Consider the following 9,373-nt stretch of genomic DNA (forward strand, 5'->3'; position numbering starts at 1 on the left):
ATAAACTGTTTATTTATACCCGCTTTTCCTAATGATCAAAGTAGTGTATGAAGCAGGAGAACAAACGCTGTGGACGCCCTCATTAGCACAGATAAGCAATTTATAATAGTTCTGTTTTGCCAAAGACAGAGCGCGGAAAAAGATAAAAGGATGAATTTATAATGAATGAAATCGGCCGGTTCCCTAGACTTTTTCCAAAGACGTTCGGCCGCTCGAGAGCAGGACCAGAGGAACCTGATAGTGGGAGTGAGCCAGGGCTGAGGCCTAGTCATGGGGGAAGACACACATACAGATACAGGAGCAAAGCTGTCAAGAGTTGAAGAAAGAGTGGAATTAAATAAAGACATTGCTGAATCAGCAGAGTCCCCAAGATCAAGAGAAGAGAGAGATGAATTCAAAGCCTGACTGAGATGGTCAGAGTTAACAGACTGAAGGTCGCGGAAATGGCACTGGACAGTACAATGAGGAGGTGGGATATAAGAGAAAATTAATTAAATGATGGTCAGACAATGGAAAATCAGATGCCAGGTAGTCGGAAATGACGCACTTAGCAGCAAGAATTAGGTCGAGACAGTGACCAAAAGAATGGGTTGAGGAGTTAGAATGAGGCTGAAGGCCAAAAGAAGCAAACAGGGAGCTAAGGTGAGATGAAGAAGGATTGTTGGGATTGTCAAGGTGAATATTAAAGTCACCTAGGATCAGAAGAAGGGACTGCCTCAGATAGAAAAAACGTCAGCCAAGATTCAAAGTCAGATAGGAACAGGGTAGCAGAACCAGGAGGGCGATAGATGACAGCAACCCGGAGCTGTAAAGGAAAAAAAGAGTCGAATACAGTGAGTCTCGAATGAAGAGAAACAATAGCTGGGGGGGGGGGGGGGGGAAAAAACTTGAAACTGGCAGGAATTGGACAATAGTATACCGACCCCTCCTCCTCGACCCTCAGGGCGGCTTGTGTGAGTGAATGAGAGACCGCCAAAAGAAAGGGCAGCGGAGGTAGCAGTATCATGGGCCAGGAGCCAGGATTCAGTAAGAGTGAGAAGGTTAAATGATCTATAGAGAAAAAGATCGTGGACAGCAGTCGCTTTCGGAGCAACAGTTCCAGAGTGAACAGAGGAATGGAAGCTGGGAGACAGGAAGAGGTCAAATAGGGATCAGGTTAGGAGAGATACGTGGAGCCATGGGAAGGAAAGGATTCAGAAAGTGATAATCAAAAGAAGAGAATATAACAATGATAGAAATAGGAATATAATAGGAATATAATATAATAGTACTTGGTAATATTGCCTAAATACCACAAGGCAAAAGGGATTTAATAGAGAAGGAAATATAAAATTTTTATACAGTATTTGCAGTAAACTGTGCAATAAAAGATGGAGTTGTGAAACACCAGGTTGCTACTCATGCTGATCCTACTTGTGTTGCATTGCCTGGCTTGAAAACAAAATGAAACATAAACTAAATGAAACAATCCTATGAGGTAATCCTTGCATAAGTCAACAGAAGCATTGTGAACTTTCTAGAGACAGCTTCAGAGTTTTCTCTGAAATGCATCCAGGGATTTTTAATTTTTCTTTTTCTTTCACCAGCCTCCACTTTTTTCACGAGTTCTATTTTGCTGGCCCAATTTATTGTGCTTTTTAAACATGCTGTCAGGAGCTGGTGAGGCAGATGTATCAGCTTTCCTCTTTTTTTTCTGTTTTGCTGTTCTTGTGTCTAATAAACATTTCTGGAGGCAGCTGCTGTTTTCCTTGCCAAGAAAACCCCATGATAGGGTCGCCATTAAGTCCTAAATGACTTGAAGGCACACAACAAAAACAACAACACATCTTTAAAGCACTGAGTGTCACATACTCTCTCCACAGCCCCTACAACCATCCTGTAATGTAGGCTAGTATTGTTATATACCCTCCAGCCTCACAGTTGTTTGTTGTTGTTAGCGGCCTTCGAACCCATGACGACTCTGTGGATGAGACATCTCCAAGAATCCATCCTCCACTGCTCTGCTTAGGTCCTGTACATTCATGCCCAAGACTTCCTTAATAGAGTCTATCCATCTAGCATGTAACATGTTCAAACAAAAATCCAGCAAACAGTGATATCTTTATTGGCCAACCGAATTGCACAATATACCTGTTGCATGCTTTCAAAACTCCACTGGCTTCTTCATCAGGCAAGATGTTACAAAACAAACAGGAGAGCAAAATTGGAAATGTTAGTAAGATGTCTGCATTTGTTATTTCTGTCCTTAGTTAAGATGGTACGGGGAGGGTATCTTTAACTTTATCCTGTTTGGTATGTAACATCTTGTTTAATGAAAAAGCCAAAGGAGCTTCAAAAGCTTGCAACAAGTATACTGTGCATTTCAGTTGGCCAAAAGGTATCACTGTTTGGTGGATTTTTGTTTAAATTCACTAAATGGCCAACACAACTACCCCTGCATGTCATCTAGCATGTCGTCTTCCTCTCTCTCTCTCTTCTTCCATTGCCCCTTCCTAGCATTATTGTTTTTTTTTCCAGTGAGTTGTGCCTTCTCATGATGTGTCCAAAGTATAACAGCCTCACTTTTGTCATCTTGGCTTCCAGGGAGATTTCAGGCTTGATCTTTCTAGGACCCATTTGTTTGTCTTTGGGGCCATCCATGGTATCTTCCTCACTCTTCTCCAGCACCACATCTCAAATGAGTATTCTTTTTATCCACTTTCTTCACTGTCGAACTCTTGCACCCGTACATGGTAATGGGGTCAGGATGACCAGATGTCCTCCTTTTCTAAGACACATCCCACATTTCAACCTCTGTCCAGGAGGAATTCAAAAATGTCCTCCTTTCTGAGCATGACAGAGACATGAATGTACATTTATATCTTTGTAGCTTTTATTTGATCATGTCCTACATTTTTCTTGAATGTCCAGCATTTTATGATGCCTTGCCTACCTTTGTGGTTAGGACATCTGGTTACCCTGAAAGGGGAATACGTGGCTGTGATGATTCTGACTTCCGTGCTCAGTTGTGTATCTTTACTCTTTTGGATCTTGTCCAGTTCTTTCATAGCTGCCTGTCAAATTCCTAGTCTTCTTCTGATTTATGGACTGCAGCCCCCATTCTGATCAATGTTTGATCCAAGCTAGAGGAAATCCTTGACTATTTTGATTTCTTAATTGTCAAGGATGAATTTGTGTACATCCTCTGTGGTCCTTATTTTTGTTTTCTTTACGTTCAGCAGTAAGGTACAGCTTCATAATGTACATTCATGTAATGATTTATCTGTGTTGACCAAGATAGTAAAAAACTTTGAACATGAAGTCCTTCCAGGAACAGTTGAGGGAACCTGGTATGTCTATTGTGGAGAAGAGAGGACTGAGAGGTGATAATGACAGCCATCTCAGCTATCTGAAAAACTGTAACATGGAAGTGGAGGAAGTTTGTTTTCTACAGATTAAGAGACCCGAAGGAGTTAGTTCAAATTATACAAAAAGAGATTCGAATTAAACTTTAGGAAAAACTTCCTATGCATAGAGACATTCAATAATGGAAAGCATTATATCTAGGGATCAGAGTTCGATTCCCAGCTCGGCCATGACCTTGGCCAAGTCACACTCTCTCAGCCTCCCCCGGGGAAATGTAATGGCAAACCTCCTTGGAACAAATCTTGTCAAGAAAACCCCAGGATAAATTGGAAGTGACTTGGAAGGCATACAACACACACGTTGGTCCAGAACACACTCCCAGTTTGGGACCACTTTAACAGCCTTAGTTCAGTGCTGGGGAATTCTGGGAACTGTAGTTCTGTGAGACATTTAGCCCTCTCTATAAGAGAGAGCTCTGGTGCCACAATAAACTCCAATTCCCAGGATAGTACTGAGCCAGGGCAGTTAAAGCAGTCTCAGACTGGGATTATTTCTGAAGTGTGTTTTGTAACACTGTCTCAAAAGAGGTTGGAGTTTTGTCTTTGTTTTTTTAAAAAACAGAGTTAGATAGAGACTTCTTCTTGGTTGTTTTTTATAATAAATAAAATAAATAAAAATTTTAGTTTATATATAAATATAAAATAAATTATATAAATTTATATAAATATTTTATAATATTTTTTTTGTTGTTTTGTATCGGTCAGGGGATTGGGAAGGGGTAATTCGCATCATATTGTAATTTTTTGTATTGTATCTTTTTTACTGTTGTTAGCCGCCCGGATTCCCCGTGATTGGGCGGGATACAAATAAATCTATATTATTATTATTATTATTAATATTATTATTATTATATAAATATATAAATATAATTTATATTGATAAAATATATAAATATTTTATAATAAATAAAACAATAGTTTTATTTTATTGTGTGTGTGTATATATATATATAATTATAAATTTATATAAATATAATTTATATTTATATAAAATAGATAAATATTTTATAATAAATAAAATAAATAATAATTATATAGATATAGATATATAATTATAAAATAAATTATGTAAATTTCCATAAATATATAAATATAATTTATTTCATGATAAATAAAATAAATAATAATTATATATATATTATATAAATTTATACGAATAAATATAAATATAATTTACATTTATATGAAACGTATGAATATTTTATAATAAATAAAACAAATCATAATTAAGCTTTGTTCATGGTTCCCTTTCACTTCCATCGCTTCTCGCCCTGCCTTGGCCTCAAAAAATGGCGGCGAACCAGAGAAGCCAAAGAAAGAGTTAAGTTAAATAAGCCCGTCCTTCCTCTTACGCCATTTGTTGCGCAATTCCCGTAACCGCGCGGAGAAAGCGCCGTTCCCAAGCGGAAGTGGCGTAAAGCGGTACGAGAATAGGCGCGGCGGGTGCCGGTTACAAAATGGCGGCTTGTGGACTTTAGTCACAGAGGCTGAGAGGAAGGGAAAGGACATTGCTGCCGCTGTCTCCGCCTGAGGGAACTGAGGCCTTGTCTCGGCATGGCTGCCTCAAGCACCGCCGGCCTCCTCAGGGCAGCGGCCTCCTCCTGCCGACGGTTCCTCGCGGTTTATGGAGGGACGAAAGCGGAATGGTGCCGCGTTGCGGACACTAGGCGGTTCTTCCACGCTTCGTCCCTCGCGAAGCAGAGGTAAAGGGCCTAGAGAGAGAGAGAGAGAGAAAAAGAAAGACCCTCCGGGGTTTGTGGGCTTGCCATTGCCACCCTTTGAGGCTGAGAGAGTGTGACTCCTGCAGCCTCCTCTGCCCTCGCCGCCTTGAGTCCCCATATTGGGAGAAAGGCGGGATATAAGATGATGATAATACTAATAAAATAAAATAATATATACACGTTTATATAAATATATAAACTTAAATTATATTTATATAAAATATATAAATATTGCCTAATAAATAAATACATAAATAAGTTTTATTTTATGTATAAATTATATATATATATATATATATTGTTATTTAATATTTATATATTTTATATAAATATATATTTATATAAAATTGTATAATTTATTGTGCTTTATATAAATATATATAAAATATAAATATGCCTAATAAATAAATAAATACACAAATAAGCTTTATTTTATATATAAATAATTTATTTTATATTTATATATAAAATAAAATGTATTTATTATTATTAAATATTTGTATATTTCATATGAATATAGATTACGCTTATATATTTATATAAATTTGTATAATTTTATTTTATTATTATTATTAACTTATATCCCGCCTTTATCCCAATATAGGGACTGAAGGTGGCGGAAGGGCTAAGGCCATCAGTAGGCCACACCTATACTCTTTAAACTCTTATTATATGTTGATAATAATAATAATAATAATAATAATAATTTATATCCCTTATATTATAAATATAATCTATAAATATAATAAATAAAATAAATAATAATTTTATTATATATATAAATATATAAACATAATTTACATTTATATAAAATAATAACATAACAACAAATAAATAAAATAATAAATAATAAGAGTGTAAGGTTCCGGCTGCCTTGAGTCCCTATATTGGGAGAAAAGTAGGATATGAGAACATTATTATTATTATTATTATTATTAGTACTACTATTATTTTCCTCAGGGGCATTTAGCAGCCCCATTTCTCCCATTCCCTGCTGCTCATTTTTTTTTCTTAACAGAGATGCTGAAGTAGATATATTCAATACATATTCAGTATATAATCAATGTAGCCAATCCTTGGTTGATCTGCAACAATGCAAAACACACTGCAGAAATAATCTGGTTTGAAACCACTTTAACTGCCCTGTCTCAATGCTAGGGGTCTGTGAGGATTGTAGTGTTTTTGAGACACTTAGCCTTCTCCGTCAGAGAGAGCTCTGGTGCCACAGTCAACTACAATTCCCAGGATTCCTTAGCACTGAGCCCAGGGACGGTCAAGTGGCCTCCAACTGGGATTATTTCTGCAGTGTGTTTTGGACCAGAGTCAGTGATGGGGACACACTTGGGACCATCAACACTAGGAATAATGCATTGTGTGTGTGTTGTGTGCCTTCAAGTCCTTTCCGACTTATGGCAACTATCTTGGGGTTCTCTTGGCAATGTTTCTTCAGATGATATTTGCCATTGCCTCCCTCTGAGGCTGAGAAAGTGTGACCTGGCAACCCATTGGGTTCGGGGTGCATCTATCCACTGTAGAAATAGTACAGTTTGGGTGCGTTGTGTGCCTTTGTTCCCATCTTATGGAGATCCTAAGGCAAACCTATCATGGGGTTTCCTTGGCAAAATTTGTTCAGAGAAGATTTGTCCTTGCCTCCCTTTGAGGCTGAGAGAGTGTGACTTGACCAGGTTCACCCAGTGGTTTAAGGGTGCATCTACCCACTGTGGAAATAATGCAGTTTGTAGGTGAGTGTTGTGTTGTGTGCTTTCAAGTCAACTTCAGGCAGCCCAGTCATGGGTTTTCCTTGGCAAGATTTGTTTAGAGGGATTGGCCATTACTCTGAGGCTGAGAGAGTGTGACTTGACCAGGTTCAACCAGTGGGTTAGGGGTGCATCTACCCGTTGTAGAAATAATGCAGTTTGTGTGTGTGTGTGTTTGCCTTCAAGATGTTTCTGACCCACTGAAGCTCAAAGGCGAACCTGCCATGGGGTGTTCTTGGCAAGATTTGTTCAGAAGGAAGGCAAAGGTGAATATCCTCTAGACCAGTGGTTCCCAACCTTCCTAATGCCGCGACCCTTTAATACAGTTTGTCATGTTGTGGTGACCCAAACCCATGAAATTATTCTCATTGCTACTTCATAACTGTAATTAAATAGGTGTTTTCCAATGGCCTTAGGCGACCCCCATGAAAGGGTCATTCGACCCCCAAAGGGGTCCCGACCCACAGGTTGGGAACCACTGCTCTAGACAAATCTTGCAACCTTTTGATAGGTTCACCATGGGCTGCCATAAGTCAGAAATGACTTGGCACACAACAGCAAAGGTGTGTTACTCTGTTTTCACAAAAATAAAGGATTTTCTGATACCTAAAACAGGGATTCTCAAACTGTGGGGCTGGACAAGTAGAAATGAGAGCCTTATCGCATTCTAATCACTCTACAACGCTACCTCTTTTTGAAGTCACCATGCCAGTTTAAATGAGCCCCCCCTCTTCTTTCCACTAGTAAGAAGGAGAAGCAGCAGTCCCTCCCAAGGCTTGGCAGCTGCTAGGTGGTAGGGAATTTTTAAACAAAATGCAAGGGCAAAAGAATAGTCCTCTGCACCTTGTTCAAAAAGGGACCTATATTCATGTAAGCTGAATTTCTGTGCAAGTAATGCCCTAGCAGAATACAAGCCATTATGTGCAAATAGATTGTAGAATCGTAACGTTGGAGGGGGGGGGCATGTTCTGTTGGGTCCAGCCTCTGCTCAGTGCAGGATCTCAGGCTGCTAGAGCATTCCCAACAAGTAGCTGTCCAGCCTCTTTTAGAAGATATCCAGAGGAGGAGACCCCATAGCCTCCCTAGGCAATTTGTTCCATTGCCAAGCAGCTCTCACTGTTAAAAAGGTTTTTTTAATGTTCACTCAGAACCTCCCCTGTAAATTAAAAACATTATACAGTACCAACTTCTACCCTCTGAGACAGGAGGCAGCAGAGAATAAGCTTGAACCCTTCTTGTGGCAACCCTTGAGTGTTGCCTGCAGCTGAATGTTGTGGCCATGAAGTCTGTAGACCTAATCTCAAAATGAGGATTTACAAAGTGAATGAACTGGCAAGCAGTTGAGGTATCAGATTATGCCAAACAATACATTCTTGGGACAGAAGCAGCAGGTTATCTTTGTTTTCTTGTAAATGTAGGCTAAAGCTCAGATGCCTGTAGTGTACACTAACTTGTACCTGCTACAAATTATGTGGAAAGTGATAAGATATAGAATAAAACGTGCTGCTTCAGTTGATTTAATAAGCAGAATAAAGCAGGTTATGAATGACTGTGCATATTATTTTGGGTAATTAATTTTGTAATTTCCTAGACATTATTGGTTGCTATCCAATAATTATATTTTTGTGTATCAGCATTATATGTACTGGAATATACAAAATTTAAGAATATGTGATCCAAAGCATTAATGTGCATGTGTATAAATGTAATTTCAAAGTTCATGATTCTCTGGTTCCCAGGAAGCATGATGAAATTAAATGGGATCAAAATGTATTCTTCGGTGTTCTTTAAAAACACACACTAAAGAACAACCAGAGGATACTGGGCTGTTTGTAGAAATCTCTTTACATTAAAGTCATTTTAAGGAGCATGCTATAGATTTCTTTCAGAGGGAGTAAAAATCAACAAGTCTTTCTCTACTTCAGGCTAGTAAGGCATCATCCATTGCTTGAACTATTTACTTGCCATTGCCTGTAGCAAGTTAGAGGCAAGATGAACTGTAGAATTCTTCGGTATCTTTTGGAAAAGGAATATAGAAAAAAGCTTATTACTATGCTATAACTACTTCTTTGAACACTTTCTATTTGTATATTCTATTTCTATATTAGTGTGCATATTTTCAGGGTTATGTGATAATGTGGTCACGTTTTGGATGAAGTGGAAATATAGGTTGGTTTGAATGGCTTGCGTCAGAGAAGGGAAATATATGGCTATCTGGATGTTGTTAAATTCCAACTCCCATCACACACTTAACAAAGGAGCCATGAATGAAAACACACTATATTGTTTTTTCTGAATAAAAAGGTGTATAGACTTGTAGTTCCTTGTACTTTAGCTATTTGATGTTCTTTTGTTGTCTGTTTTATTGAATCATTTCCTGTATTGCTATGTATTTTATATGTATTATCCTACTAGACAGGCCCCTTCCCCACCACCTTTCCCTTCTCTTTTTGTGTCGTGTCTTTTTAGATTGTAAGCCTGAGGGCAGGGA

General features: G+C 38.3%; 1 protein-coding gene across 2 annotated transcripts in view; it reads left to right on the forward strand.

Moving 5' to 3' along the window:
• The first annotated feature begins 4,813 nt into the window (after window positions 1-4,813).
• The window catches only part of FDX1 (ferredoxin 1), a 29,626-nt gene continuing 25,066 nt past the window's right edge, over window positions 4,814-9,373 (forward strand). For both annotated transcript variants that reach the window (XM_042457989.1, XM_042457987.1), the window contains exon 1: window positions 4,814-5,107. In XM_042457989.1, coding sequence (XP_042313923.1) covers window positions 4,959-5,107 — 149 coding nt within the window. In that variant the 5' untranslated portion in view covers window positions 4,814-4,958. The remainder of the gene's footprint in view (window positions 5,108-9,373) is intronic.

The sequence above is a fragment of the Sceloporus undulatus genome, chromosome 3 (genome assembly GCF_019175285.1).
Source record: "Sceloporus undulatus isolate JIND9_A2432 ecotype Alabama chromosome 3, SceUnd_v1.1, whole genome shotgun sequence".
NCBI classification, from domain to species: Eukaryota; Metazoa; Chordata; class Lepidosauria; order Squamata; family Phrynosomatidae; genus Sceloporus; species Sceloporus undulatus.